Genomic DNA, 15,116 nt, shown 5'->3' on the forward strand with positions numbered 1-15,116 from the left:
AGTTTACCTGTGGTCACAGCTGGAGGGTCCCATGGTCCCCCACCTGTGGCCGCAGGTAAACAAACCTCAGATGAACTCATTGAGTTCAATGGGATTTGCATTTCCTGACAGCAAATCGCACAAAAAGAAGGGAATTTTGTTACTTACCGTAAATTCCTTTTCTTCTAGCTCTTATTGGGAGACCCAGACGATTGGGGTATAGCTACTGCCCTCTGGAGGCCACACAAAGCACTACATTAAAAGTGCAAGGCCCCTCCCCCTCTGGCTATACCCCCCCCGTGGTATCACGGGTTCTCCAGTTTTAGTGCCAAAGCAAGAAGGAGGAAGCCAATAACTGGTTTAAACAAATTAACTCCGAATAACATCGGAGAACTGAAAAACCGTTCAACATGAACAACATGTGTACCCGCAAACAACAAAAAAACATCCCGAAGGACAACAGGGCGGGTGCTGGGTCTCCCAATAAGAGCTAGAAGAAAAGGAATTTACGGTAAGTAACAAAATTCCCTTCTTCTTCAGCGCTCTATTGGGAGACCCAGACGATTGGGACGTCCAAAAGCTGTCCCTGGGTGGGTAAAGAAATACCTCATGTTAGAGCTGCAAAACAGCCCTCCCCTACGGGGGTGTCACTGCCGCCTGCAGGACTCTTCTACCTAAGCTGGCATCCGCCGAAGCATAGGTATGCACCTGATAATGCTTGGTGAAAGTGTGCAGACTGGACCAGGTAGCTGCCTGGCACACCTGTTGAGCCGAAGCCTGGTGACGTAATGCCCAGGACGCACCCACGGCTCTGGTTGAGTGGGCTTTTAGCCCTGAAGGAACCGGAAGCCCCGCAGAACGGTAGGCCCCTAGAATTGGTTCTTTGATCCATCGAGCCAGGGTGGCTTTAGAAGCCTGCAACCCCTTGCGCGGACCAGCGACAAGGACAAAAAAGTGCATCGGCACGGCGCATGGGCGCCGTGCGGGAAATGTAGATTCTGAGTGCTCTCACCAGATCTAGCAAACGTAAGTCCTTTTCATACCGGTGAACCGGATGAGGACAAAAAGAAGGCAAGGATATATCCTGATTAAGATGAAAAGAGGATACGACCTTAGGGAGAAACTCCGGAATAGGGCGCAGCACTACCTTGTCCTGGTGGAACACCAGGAAGGGAGCCTTGGATGACAGAGCTGCCAGCTCAGACACTCGCCGAAGCGATGTGATCGCAACAAGAAACGCCACTTTCTGTGACAGCCGAGAAAAGGAAACTTCCTTCAGAGGCTCGAAGGGCGGCTTCTGGAGAGTAACTAGTACCCTGTTCAGATCCCATGGATCTAACGGCCGCTTGTACGGGGGCACAATATGACAGACCCCCTGCAGGAACGTGCGCACCTTAGAAAGCCGTGCTAGACGCTTCTGAAAAAACACGGATAGTGCCGAAACTTGCCCTTTAAGGGAGCTGAGCGACAAGCCCTTTTCTAACCCCGATTGCAGGAAGGAAAGAAACTTGGGCAATGCAAATGGCCAGGGAGACACTCCCTGAGCAGAGCACCAGGATAAGAAAATCTTCCACGTTCTGTGGTAGATCTTAGCCGAATTCGACTTTCTAGCTTGTCTCATTGTGGCAACGACTCCTTGAGATAATCCTGCAGATGCTAGGATCCAGGACTCAATGGCCACACAGTCAGGTTCAGGGCCGCAGAATTCTGATGGAAAAACGGCCCTTGGGACAGTAAGTCTGGTCGGTCTGGCAGTGACCACGGTCGACCGATCGTGAGATGCCACAGATCCGGATACCACGACCTCCTCGGCCAGTCTGGAGCGACGAGTATGATGCGGCTGCACTCGGATCTGATCTTGCGTAGCACTCTGGGCAAGAGCGCCAGAGGCGGAAACACGTATGGGAGCTGAAACTGCGACCAATCTTGAACCAAGGCGTCTGCCGCCAGAGCTCTTTGATCGCGCGACCTCGCCATGAATGCCGGGACCTTGTTGTTGTGCCGGGATGCCATTAGGTCGACGTCCGGCACTCCCCAGCGGCGACAGATTTCCTGAAACACGTCCGGGTGAAGGGACCATTCCCCTGCGTCCATGCCCTGGCGACTGAGGAAGTCTGCTTCCCAGTTTTCTACGCCTGGGATGTGAACCGCGGATATGGTGGATGCTCTGTCCTCCACCCACATTAGAATGCGCCGGACTTCTTGGAAGGCTTGCCGACTGCGCGTCCCTCCTTGGTGGTTGATGTATGCCACCGCTGTGGAGTTGTCCGATTGGATTCGGATCTGCTTTCCTTCCAGCCACTGTTGGAAGGCCAGAAGAGCAAGATACACTGCCCTGATCTCCAGAACATTGATCTGAAGGGTGGACTCCTGCGGAGTCCACGTCCCCTGAGCCCTGTGGTGGAGAAATACTGCTCCCCACCCTGACAGACTCGCATCTGTCGTGACTACTGCCCAGGATGGGGGCAGGAAGGATCTTCCCTGAGACAATGAGGTGGGGAGGAGCCACCATTGTAGAGAGTCCTTGGCCGTCTGGGAAAGCGAGACTTTCCTGTCCAGGGACGTTGACTTCCCGTCCCATTGGCGGAGAATGTCCCATTGAAGTGGGCGCAGATGAAACTGCGCAAAGGGGAACTGCTTCCATGGCTGCCACCATCTTCCCTAGGAAATGCATGAGGCGCCGCAAGGGATGCAACTGGCCCTGCAGGAGAGATTGCACCCTGTCTGTAGTGACCGCTGCTTGTTCAGCGGAAGCTTCACTATCGCTGCTAGAGTATGAAACTCCATGCCAAGATACGTTAGTGATGAGTCGGTGATAGGATCGACTTTGGAAAGTTGATGATCCATCCGAAAGACTGTAGGGTCTGCAGCGTAGCATTCAGGCTGTGCTGACATGCCTCTTGAGGGGAGCTTTGACCAATAAATCGTCTAGGTAAGGGATCACCGAGTGTCCCTGAGAGTGCAAGACTGCTACCACCGCCGCCATGACCTTGGTGAAGACCCGTGGGCTGTCGCCAGACCAAATGGCAGAGCTACGAACTGAAAATGGTCGTCTCCTATCACAAAACGTAGAAAACGTTGATGTTCTGTAGCAATTGGCACGTGGAGATAAGCATCTTTGATGTCTATTGAGGCAAGGAAGTCTCCTCTGGACATTGAGGCAATGACAGAACGCAGGGTTTCCATCCGGAACTTCCTGGCGTGCACATGTTTGTTGAGCCGTTTTAGGTCCAGAACAGGACGGAACGAGCCGTCCTTTTTTGGAACCACAAAGAGATTGGAGTAAAACCCTTGCCCTTGTTCCTGAGGAGGGACTGGGATCACCACTCCTTCCGCTCTTAGGGAGTCCACCGCCTGCAGCAGAGCATCTGCTCGGTCTGGATGTGGGGAGGTTCTGAAGAACCGAGCTGGAGGACGAGAATTGAACTCGATTCTGTACCCGCGAGACAAAATGTCCGTCACCCACCGGTGCTTTGACCTGTGACATCCAAATGCCGGAAAAGCGGGAGAGCCTGCCCCCGACCGGCGATGCGGAGGGAGGGGGCTGGAAGTCATGAGGTAGCCGCTTTGGAAGCGGTACCTCCATTTGCTTTCTTGGGGCGCGTGTGAGCCCGCCACGAATCTGAGTTTCTTTGCGTCCTCTGAGTCCCTTTGGACGAGGTAAATGGTGTCTTGCCCGAACCTCGAAAGGACTGAAACCTCTGCTGCCACTTTTTCTGCTGAGGTTTGGTTGTTCTGGGTTGTGGTAAAGAGGAGTCTTTACCCTTGGACTGCTTAATGATATCAGCCAATGGCTCGCCAAACAGTCTATCTCTAGATAAAGGCAAACTGGTTAAACATTTTTTGGAACCAGCATCTGCTTTCCAGTCCTTTAACCACAAGGCTCTGCGCAAAACTACCGAATTGGCGGACGCCATTGATGTGCGACTGGTAGATTCTAGGACCGCATTGATAGCGTAAGACGCAAACGCCGACATCTGCGTGGTAAGGTGCGCCACTTGCGGCACTGCTGGATGTATGATAGCATCCACTTTTGCTAAGCCAGCTGAAATAGCCTGGAGTGCCCATACGGCTGCGAATGCCGGAGCAAACGACGCGCCGATAGCTTCATAGACAGATTTTAACCAAAGGTCCATCTGTCTGTCATTGGCATCTTTAAGTGAAGCGCCATCCTTCACTGCAACTATGGACCTAGCTGCGAGTTTGGAAATCGGGGGGTCTACCTTTGGACACTGTGTCCAGCGCTTGACCACCTCAGGGGGGAAAGGGAAACGCGTATCTTTAGATCGTTTAGAGAAACGCCTTTCTGGTGTGAGCGTCGTGCTTCTGGATTGATTCTCTGAAGTCAGAGTGATCCAACAAAGCACTCAATTTACGCTTGGGATAAAGGAAACGAAACTTCTCCTGCTCCGCAGCCGCCTCTTCTGCTGAAGGGGCTGGGGGAGAAATATCCAACAGCCTATTGATGGCTGAGATAAGATCGTTTACCATGGCATCCCCATCAGGGGTATCCAGGTTGAGAGGGGTTCCAGGAATGGATTCCTGATCACTCTCATCAGACACATCACAGGGAGACTGATTGCGCTGAGACCCTGAGCAGTGTGATGACGTCGAGGGTCTTTCCCAGCGAGCTCGCTTAGGGTGGCTGGGGCTATCATCTGAGTCATAATCCTCGGCCTGTGAAGCCGGGGACCCCCCTGTGGGCTGAATTAATTCCAAGTGAGGGGGACCTGAGGACAGAGGCCTCGCCGTGCCCAAAGACTGAGCCCCATGCATAGATTGCAAGGTTTCAAGGATTTTTGCCATAGACACAGACATATTATCAGCAAAAACTGCAAAGTCCATCCCTGTCACCGGGGCAGAACTTACAAGCGTCTCAGCCTGGGTGACTACCTCTCCTGACTCCGGCTGGCGAAGCAGCACCGGGTCGGAGCATTGCACACAATGGGGGTCATCGGAGCCTGCTGGTAGATTAGCCCCACATGCAGCACACGCAGTATACACAGCCCTAGCCTTGGCAGCCTTGCGTTTTGAGGATGGCATGTTGTTGCTTCCTCTGGGAGATGCAGCCAGAAGCGACCTCACAGTGCAAGAAATACAATCTCTCTATATCCTACACAGTACACCGATACACCGTGAGGCACTAGAGGGACCAGCACAGAAAAATCGCTTACCGCCCGCTTAAAAAGCGGGTGTGTGGTCGCCAGATAGCCCCTAGTCCAGGTCTCCGGTCTCCCAGAGCCTTGCGTCCTTCCTCCAGCCAGACTGCATGTAATGGCTGCCGGCGTCCTGAGAGAGAAGGGGGGCGGGCCCTGGGCGTTCCTGGCTAAGAGCGGGAAGCCTGCTTCTCTCTGTGCCTAGTGTGAGGGCTGGAGCATGTAAATCAGGCTCCAGCCCTCGTCGCTGCTAGCGAACAGCGTCTCTCCCCTACCCTGAATGACAGGGTGGGGGCGGGAACGAATCGGAGCTGCCGGCGTCCTAGGCCCAAAAAGCCGGGGACTCAATTTATAACCGCCGCCGCCGTAAAAGCGCGGACGGCGGATCCCCGGCGCACCACAAGTCACAGCAGCGCCGCCCGGTCCAGAGGGGGTCGGCGCTGCGTTCCCATACACAAAAAATCCCCCAGTAATCTGTAGGGACACTAACTCCAACGTTGCGGTCCCCGGCGCACTACAACACCCAGCCAGCCCGGAGTGTGTCTGTGCCTGCCGGGGACACAGAGTACCTGTATGATGCAGGGCCTGTCCCTGATCGTACTCCTGCTCCGTCTCCATCAGGTTCTAATGGGTCTGTGGATGGAGCCCGGCGTCAGAGCTGAGAGGCCGGCAGGATCCCACTTCCACAGAGCCCTACCAGGGGATGTGGAAGGAAAACAGCATGTCAGGCTCCAGCCCTGTACCAGCAATAGGTACCTCAACCTTACAACACCATCCAGGGGTGAGAAGGGAGCATGCTGGGGACACTATATGTGTCCTCTTTTCTTCCATCCGAAATAGTCAGCAGCTACTGCTGACTAAAATCTGTGGAGCTAATGCGTGGAATGTCTGACCTCCTTCGCACACAAAGCTAAAACTGGAGAACCCGTGATACCACGGGGGGGGGGTATAGCCAGAGGGGGGAGGGGCCTTGCACTTTTAATGTAGTGCTTTGTGTGGCCTCCAGAGGGCAGTAGCTATACCCCAATCGTCTGGGTCTCCCAATAGAGCGCTGAAGAAACACAGTTTTGACGCCGTTTAGGTGAGTTTTTCTGCCATGAGAGGCAAATTTGGTGCAGACATTTCTGCATCAAATCTGTATCTCTTGGCAAAAAACTGCATTTTTTGGCAGGTTTGGTGCTGAAATTTATTCCCCAAATCTGCATCTTCTGGCAAAAAAATGTATCTAAAAGATGCGGTTTTGATGCGATTTTTTTGCCAGGAGATGCAGATTTGGTGCAGGAATTTCTGCAACCAAATAATGTGCGCACATCGCGTAATCCGATAATTCATCATTGAGTTCAATGAGTTCACCTGAGGTGAGGTCACGGAGTTCACCTGAAGTCACAGCTGCGGTACTGTGGGAACCTCCAGCTGTGATCTCAATGACATCACAGCTGCAGCGCAGTCAGTATGTCCCAGCCCTGACAGTTACAGTGAGCACTCACGTTTTCTAATGTGACCGCGCACTGTGACTTCAGATGTAGCACTGCAGGGATCGTCGTGGAACCTCATGTGGATTATGTCAGACCTGCACGGGTGTTTTTGGTGGTAATAAATTGGTGAAAGAGAGGGTGTTTTTTTTTTTTAAATAAAATATTTTTTGTCTGTGTGTTTGTTTTTATTTCTTTTGACTTACAGAATTTGTAATGGGGGTGGTGGTCTTGACAGCTAACAAATCACAGCTGTCATTAGCCCCTTGTATAACCCAAATTGCCACCGCACCAGGGCAATCGGGGGGAGCTGGGTTAAAGCGCCGGAATTGTCGCATCTAATGGATGCAATAATTCTGTGCGGCTGTTGGCAGCTAATTTTAGGCTGGGGGGGGCTCCATAACCTTGGACCTCCCCAAGCTTGAGAATTCCAGCCCCCAGCTGTCTGCTTTATCTTGGCCTGGTATCAAAAAGGGGGGGGGGGGGAACTGTACGTTGGCTGTTTTAATTACTAATCTTAAAAAAAGAAAAAAAAAAAGCTACATGGGATCCATCTTATTTCAATATACGGCCAACATATCGCACACAGCTGAGCGCTGCAGCCTGTAGCCGTTAACAGCTGGGTGCTGCAGCCTGTGGCCGTATGCTTTATCTGCGCTGGGTATCTATATTTTTACACTTTACTCGTGCAGACAGACAGTCTCTGTGAGGGCAACCAATCAGTCGCCGGCAGTCTGATTGCAGCCAATCACAGACGGTGGGTGAGGTAAGAAGTGAATATGCATGAGATTTAATGAGCGGGACCAGGAAGCAGTGTTACCGCCAATACTTGACATGGCTGTGATGGGGCCGGAAGTGACCGCAGCCTAAAAGCTTGCTGATTGGCTGCTCTGCAACCTTTCAACAAGCTTTATTCGGTTGACAAACCCGAACAGGAACCGGACGTACAGTTAAAAGTCTAAATTCGGGATTTAGCGTTGGACACAAGGTGTTCGGTACAGACCCCAAACCTTGCAGGTCGGGTTTGCTCATCCCTAGCCTTAGCCCAACCCATTAAAAATGGCCTGTGCATAAGTTTTGGCACCCTTCCAATCGCCTTGCCTGCAGTGGCATTACAAAGAGCGTTGCACAAGTCTTCATCCTGGACCTCCTGATTCCTGACCGGACCACCAGCGACGCAGTAAAGACCGACACACGGGCAGCGCTACTAGCAGAGATAACTTTATTGAAGATCAATAACATAGAACCAATTTCATCTTATTTTTTTTTTTCAAATTCGTCCTTTTTACAATTTGCTACATAAAATATTCTTTTTTCCGCCTCCGTATTATAATTCTTCTCTCGAGTTTACAAAAATAGCAAATGCAGCCCCTCAGCCTGGATTGTCTCATTCTGAATGCGGGGGGGGTTTCTGGAGTGACCCAAGTTCACACACATTGGGGGGGGGGTCTGGGGTGTAAGTATTTATATCGGGGCTTCTTTAGCGTTTTTGGTATGGCAGCGGCTGTGCTATAAACCTCCTCACTATGAGGAACCTCGGGGGGGCAGCCATCATGGGGGACAGGGGCAGCTGTCACCGCGGACGCCGCCTATCCTCCGAGCTTTACTGTGGGGGGAGACGTTCCATGTTTCTGCAAATGTCTCCTTCATCTAAGAACCCCGATCAGCGAATGGAAAGGATCAGAAGGTGCAGAAAGTTCTGCAGCAAAATCCGCAGTGATGTCACCGCAGAGAGAAAGCTTGGTGCGATAAGAGTAAAACGGGGCGGAGTACAGAGCGCAGAATAGAAAGGAGCAGAGCAGAGGAAAAGTGGGGGGGGAGAGGGCAGAGCAGAGGGAGAGAGCGGGGAGGAAGAGGGCAGAGCAGAGGGAGAGAGCGGGGAGGAAGAGGGCAGAGCAGAGGGAGAGAGCGGGGAGGAAGAGGGCAGAGCAGAGGGAGAGAGCGGGGAGGAAGAGGGCAGAGCAGAGGGAGAGAGCGGGGAGGAAGAGGGCAGAGCAGAAAGGGGGGAAGAGGGCAGAGCAGAGGAGAAAGGGGGGATGAGGGCAGAGCAGAGGGAGAGAGCGGGGAGGAAGAGGGCAGAGCAGAGGGAGAGAGCAGAGTAGAGGGAGAGAGCGGGGAGGAAGAGGGCAGAGCAGAGGAGAAAGGGGGGAAGAGGGCAGAGCATGGGGGAGGCAGAGCAGAGGAAAAGGGGGGGAAGAGGGCACAGCAGAGGAAAAGGGGGGAAAAGGGCAGAGCAGGGGGGGAGAGGGCAGAGGAGAAGGGGGGGAAGAGGGCAGAGCAGAGGAGAAAGGGGGGAAGAGGGCAGAGCATGGAGGGGGGGCAGAGCAGAGGAAAAGGGGGGAAGAGGGCCGAGCAGAGGGAGAGAGCGGGGAGGAAGAGAGCAGAGCAGAGGAGAAGGGGGGAAGAGGGCAGAGCAGAGGGAGAGAGCGGGGAGGAAGAGGGCAGAGCAGAGGAGAAAGGGGGGAAGAGGGCAGAGCAGAGGGAGAGAGTGGGGAGGAAGAGGGCAGAGCAGAGGAGAAAGGGAGGAAGAGAAAGGGGGGGAAGAGGGCAGAGCAGAGGAGAAAGGGAGGGGAGAGAAAGGGGGGGAAGAGGGCAGAGCAGAAAGGGGGGGGGGAGAGGGCAGAGCAGAGGGAGAGAGCGGGGAGGAAGAGGGCAGAGCAGAGGAGAAAGGGGGGGAAGAGTGCCGAGCAGAGGTAGAGAGCGGGGAGGAAGAGGGCAGAGCAGAGGAGAAAGGGGGGGGGAGAGGGCAGAGCAGAGGAGAAAGGGGGGGGAAGAGGGCAGAGCAGAGGAGAAAGGGGGGGAAGAGGGCAGAGCAGAGGAAAAAGGGGGGGGGAAGAGGGCAGAGCAGAAAAGGGGGAGGGCAGAGCAGAGGAAAAAGGGGGGGTAGGGCAGAACAGAAGAGAAGGGGGAGGAAGAGTAGAGGAACGGAGGGGGAGGGAAGAGAGCAGAGAAGAGGGAAGGCAGAGAGCAGAGGAGAGGGAGAGAGGGCAAAGGAGGGGGGGAGGGAAGAGAACAGGAGGTGGGGAGGAAGAGGGCAGAGTAGAGGGGGGAAGAGAGCAGAGGAGAGGGCAGAGCAGAGGGAGGAGGGCAGAGGAGAACGGGGGGAGAGGAGCGGTGGAGGGAGGAGAAAGGGCAGAATGGTGGAGGAAGGGCAAAAGGGCACAGCGGTGGAGGAAGGGGAAAGAGCGGAACAGTGGAGAGGGTAGAAGTGGGCAGAAAAGGAAAGAGGGGGACAGTACAGTAGAGTACAGAGTATAGTAGGAAGTGAAGGGTGGAAAGTGTATGAAAAAGTGTAAACAGTACAGGAGAACAGAGTGGAATATAAAGTGTAAAGTGTAAACAGTAATAGCCTGTACAGCAACAGAGCGGAGTGTACAGTGGAGTGTTACAGTAGGGCACAGGACAGAGTAAAGTGTAGAGAGCAGCAGTAGAGCGCACAGATGAGTGCAGAGTAAAGTGTGTTTTGTATGTAGTGATGAGCGAGCACTACCATGCTCCAGTGTTAATGGTGAACAAGAGCCATTTTTCAGAAGATTTCCTGGATAAATGCTCGAGTTCCCCAATGACTTCCATTATACTCGGTACAAGGGTCACGCCCATCTGAGTGTCCGACTGTGGACTATGAGCACCCGAGCATGGTAGTGCCCGCTCATCACTAGTTACGAGTACTGAGCACCCGAGCATGGTAGTGCCCGCTCATCACTAGTTACCAGTACTGAGCACCCGAGCATGGTAGTGCCCGCTCATCACTAGTTACCAGTACTGAGCACCCGAGCATGGTAGTGCCCGCTCATCACTAGTTACCAGTACTGAGCACCCGAGCATGGTAGTGCCCGCTCATCACTAGTTACGAGTACTGAGCACCCGAGCATGGTAGTGCCCGCTCATCACTAGTTACCAGTACTGAGCACCTGAGCATGGTAGTGCCCACTCATCACTAGTTACCAGTACTGAGCACCTGAGCATGGTAGTGCCCGCTCATCACTAGTTACCAGTACTGAGCACCTGAGCATGGTAGTGCCCGCTCATCACTAGTTACCAGTACTGAGCACCTGAGCATGGTAGTGCCCACTCATCACTAGTTACCAGTACTGAGCACCTGAGCATGGTAGTGCCCACTCATCACTAGTTACCAGTACTGAGCACCTGAGCATGGTAGTGCCCGCTCATCACTAGTTACCAGTACTGAGCACCTGAGCATGGTAGTGCCCACTCATCACTAGTTACCAGTACTGAGCACCTGAGCATGGTAGTGCTCACTCATCACTAGTTACCAGTACTGAGCACCTGAGCATGGTAGTGCTCACTCATCACTAGTTACCAGTGCTGAGCACCCGAGCATGGTAGTGCCCACTCATCACTAGTTACCAGTACAGAGCACCCGAGCATGGTAGTGCTCGCTCATCACTAGTTACCAGTACTGAGCACCCGAGCATGGTAGTGCCCACTCATCACTAGTTACCAGTACAGAGCACCCGAGCATGGTAGTGCCCGCTCATCACTAGTTACGAGTACTGAGCACCCGAGCATGGCAGTGCCCGCTCATCACTAGTTACCAGTACTGAGCACCCGAGCATGGTAGTGCCCGCTCATCACTAGTTACCAGTACTGAGCACCCGAGCATGGTAGTGCCCACTCATCACTAGTTACCAGTACGGAGCACCCGAGCATGGTAGTGCCCGCTCATCTCTAGTTACCAGTACTGAGCACTCGAGCATGGTAGTGCCCGCTCATCACTAGTTACCAGTACGGAGCACTCGAGCATGGTAGTGCTCGCTCATCACTAGTTACCAGTACTGAGCACCTGAGCATGGTAGTGCCCGCTCATCACTAGTTACCAGTACTGAGCATTCGAGCATGGTAGTGCCCGCTCATCACTAGTTACCAGTACGGAGCAGTCGAGCATGGTAGTGCCCGCTCATCACTAGATACGAGTACTGAGCACCCGAGCATGGTAGTGCCCGCTCATCACTAGTTACAAGTACTGAGCACTCGAGCATGGTAGTGCCCGCTCATCACTAGTTACAAGTACTGAGCACTCGAGCATGGTAGTGCCCGCTCATCACTATATGTACGCTATGTAATAAAGGATATATGGAGAAGCCCCACACAGAGTAAAGTTTATGAAAATGAAGGTTTTCAACCAAACTGATCGATGTTGATGACTCTGCGCGCCGACCTCAGACCGCTGAACGCCGACCTCAGACCGCTGAACGCCGACCTCAGACCGCTGAACGCCGACCTCAGACCGCTGGGCGCCGTCCTGAAGATCTTGGTCCGGAGTTTTGCTCCTCAGAGTGATCATTTGTGAAGAGATAATTGCGTCCAGATTGTCCTTTCGTTGCCCGTGGTCCCGGATCTCGTATGTGCGGTGCTGAGCGCTCGCGGCCCCACAATCTGAGCTGTGCGGGGCATTACTGGACCTGCGCTCCTCTGACTATACACCGCCCGATCCTGCACACTGACTGCAGGAAGGTTTTAGCTCTAGCGCCTTCTACAGGGCCAATGGGTTATTGCGGGTACATTCTCACTTTTCCATAAATCCAGACGCACCGCCAGTTCCGGAGGCATTTATTACATTCCATCCATAGAGAAATTAGTGTTGTGGGACGCGCTGGCGGTGCAGGAGGATGGACATCACAGAGCATCCTCCAGCCACATCCAGAGCTGCGATCACGATTCTGCAGACAGGAACGGTTTTCAGTCACTACCTGCACTTTCCCGCCAGCTCCTGCCGTCTGGGATATAGCCATGTATGCAGCAGCTCTGGATGTGACTAGAGTGAAGCAGCATGGATGGAGGGCTTTGGCTCATCGATTCTGGGGGTAAAGTGCTTCTTATATAGAAATAGCTGGGTCTTATTATAAAACAAGATCACAAAGCCGACCTGACCGCACAAGGACAGATATGGGGGGGCTATTATAAGAGGGTGGGGGGTATATGACACTCTTAACATTTAGCGCCCTCCGGGGGGAGCTACTGAGCTTTTCGTCATTCTTCCGCCAACAGTAAACCGAACACACGTAAAATAAACCTGGGGACCCACATCACACGCGTCCCCATCACCGCCCCGAATATATATATATGTATATATACCCCGTCACTCCAGGGCTGGAGCCTCCCAATAAATTAAAATGCAGATAAAAGCAAACAAGGCAGAGTAATAAGTGCCGGGGGAGGGGAGGACTTAAAGGGGAATGTGTCGGAGTGGGGGGGTATCCAGTGTGTGGGGGAGGGGTGTCGGTCGGGAGCGGACTCTCTGTATCCCCCGTCGTCACTTTCCGTTCACCAGTTCATTATGCAGCTGCGGTTCAGGGTCATGAAGTAGACCTGACTGCTCCCGCCGGAGCGCACCGAGGCGAAGAACACCTGAAGAAGACCGGAGGGGAGAAGGGTTACCACGAGGGGGGCCGCAGAGACACTATGACCAGATATTGGGGGGAAGGTCCACCTTACCTTGTCGTTACGCTCACACAGGAACTTTAGTCGCTGAGCCCTCTTGTGCATGAAGACCCCGTCCAGGTGGCCGGTCTCCACCGAGCGGATCTCGATGGCTTTCTCTCCCCACCCCATGATCTGGTTGGAGCAGATGTACGCTGGAGGAAATAAGGAATCGTGAGATCCGCCCGGACGCAGGGAAGTGTGTCTCAGGAAGAGCAACTATGTCTGAAGGTCACCAAAAAGTAATTTGCACCCGACTCACCCACAGAGGTGGGCATCTCGCCCCACTGCAGAACCACGTCTTTGATGATCCTCCCGTACGTGTTCACGTAGACCCCCTCGTCCTCGTAGCACAGCAGCATCTCCATCCCGTCTGTGTTTGGCAGGAAAATGATGGCGTGGGGGTTAATCTGGCTCTGAATCTGGAGCACAAAGAAAAGGGTTAAGGAAGGAAAAAAAATAAATACTGGTTGTCCATTTCTGACCGAAGGATGTGTAGAGGAGACTCACGTGGACGGGAATGTAGATGTCATAGTTGTTCCCCGAGTCGACGTCGACTGCGTGGAAACCGGATGAAGAACCGTAGATAACCTTTAACCTTTGCCCCTCCTCCACCGTGAGATCCACCAGTTGTGGTCGGTGGGGGAGGTCCGTGAAGGACTGGAAGGAATAAACAAAGATGAAGACTTAGAAATAGGACTGATCTGATTCGTAAAGTCTTCATACCCCTTGTCGTTTACCTTGAAGGCCATGAACTTGTGGTACGGTTTGGGGGCCCAGGCGTAAACTTCTACTGAGTTCTTCAATGCGATCACCAGAAACTTGATCCGCTCATACTTGACTGTGAGACAGAAAGGGGGTTGGGATGAGACAAGCACCACGGACAGAAGATCATGGGGGGGTAACGAATTATGCTTACCAACTCGATAGTGGACACATCCCTCCATGTCTCCCACCGTGCTCCAGCCCTGCTTCTTCTCCACCTCTGGATCATTGTGGAGGATCTTATTTCGGAGCCACGAGAGATAGTAGACGCGCAGCTTGTTCCTCTTACCTGAGACATGAGGACAAATCCAAAAATTATGAAAAATACTGGGAGTTTGGATCTCATTTCTAAATAGGGCATCACTATAAAGTGTCGAGGTAAGAGCTAAAGAGTCCACTCACCACTGATTGTGATGAGAAGGTTAAGTCCTTCCAGGACGTCCATCTGCTGGAATCTCCGCCGGGTGATCAGACTGTAAACTTTCCCTTGACCACTGCGGTCCAGAAGCATCAGGCCGTTCTCGGTACCGACCAACAGGTTCACCCCTGGTACAGGACAGAATATATGAGATGTGGTGGAGAAGACGACCAAAATCTTTCCTAAAGCTCCTGTGGTCTTCACTCACCCCACAGTGCGGCACACAGGATCTCAGAGTTGAACCTCTTCTTGTACTTTCTAATCTCTGGGGTGTCGCTGTGCGGCCTTGTGTTAGTCGGGTTCACGTTCACCACTGATCCTTTTCGAGCCTCATATTTGAGCTGCTCCAATCTGGCCGCATCTCCACTCACAAAGGACGCTGTACCGGGGACATTTTAGGTTACAGTTTTCTAGAAATGTCGAAGGGGTGAGTGAAACAACATAATGCAAAGAGGGGTGGTGTACACTACCTGCCACTGGGATGGTGTCACCTGTGCCACCAGTTGACTGATATAACCCGAGGTCTACAAACATGGTAAAAGAAGTTTTTGGAGGAGCCTTCACCAACCCGCGAGACTGATACTGAAAAGAGGAGGGGAGGACAGTGAGTTAATGTAAAGGAAAATTATCACTTGACTTTCCACTGTTCCCTCTGGTCTCCTTTACGTCCATTCTCTCCTTACCATCTCTCATGCCCTGCATACAATGCTCTGCTCAACTAGTCTCAAATATCATCCAATAACCGAAATGCTCAATTCAGCATAATTCTAGTGAGATACCGTCCATTTCCTGTACTCCCCGATATTCGACAGTCCCATCTCAACATAGCTCCCTTTCTTAGAAGTCCCTTCTTTAAAACATCTTTGCTACACTTCAGTAATAAGT

The 15,116-nt window shown here is 52.9% G+C and overlaps 1 protein-coding gene across 6 annotated transcripts in view; it reads right to left on the reverse strand.

The window, feature by feature from the left end:
- Positions 1-11,052: 11,052 nt before the first annotated feature.
- Positions 11,053-15,116, reverse strand: part of MINK1 (misshapen like kinase 1) — a 155,423-nt gene continuing 151,359 nt past the window's right edge. For 3 of the 6 annotated variants that reach the window (XM_075332159.1, XM_075332158.1, XM_075332156.1), the window contains 9 exons: positions 14,702-14,813; positions 14,440-14,610; positions 14,216-14,359; positions 13,968-14,102; positions 13,789-13,889; positions 13,559-13,708; positions 13,311-13,470; positions 13,064-13,203; positions 11,053-12,976 (listed from right to left, as the gene is read on the reverse strand). In XM_075332159.1, the coding sequence (XP_075188274.1) occupies positions 12,893-12,976; positions 13,064-13,203; positions 13,311-13,470; positions 13,559-13,708; positions 13,789-13,889; positions 13,968-14,102; positions 14,216-14,359; positions 14,440-14,610; positions 14,702-14,813 (1,197 nt within the window). In that variant the 3' untranslated portion in view covers positions 11,053-12,892. The remainder of the gene's footprint in view (positions 12,977-13,063; positions 13,204-13,310; positions 13,471-13,558; positions 13,709-13,788; positions 13,890-13,967; positions 14,103-14,215; positions 14,360-14,439; positions 14,611-14,701; positions 14,814-15,116) is intronic. The other 3 variants (XM_075332157.1, XM_075332160.1, XM_075332161.1) reach the window with 3 other exon arrangements.

Source organism: Anomaloglossus baeobatrachus, unplaced genomic scaffold (genome assembly GCF_048569485.1).
Source record: "Anomaloglossus baeobatrachus isolate aAnoBae1 unplaced genomic scaffold, aAnoBae1.hap1 Scaffold_244, whole genome shotgun sequence".
Lineage (NCBI taxonomy): Eukaryota > Metazoa > Chordata > Amphibia > Anura > Aromobatidae > Anomaloglossus > Anomaloglossus baeobatrachus.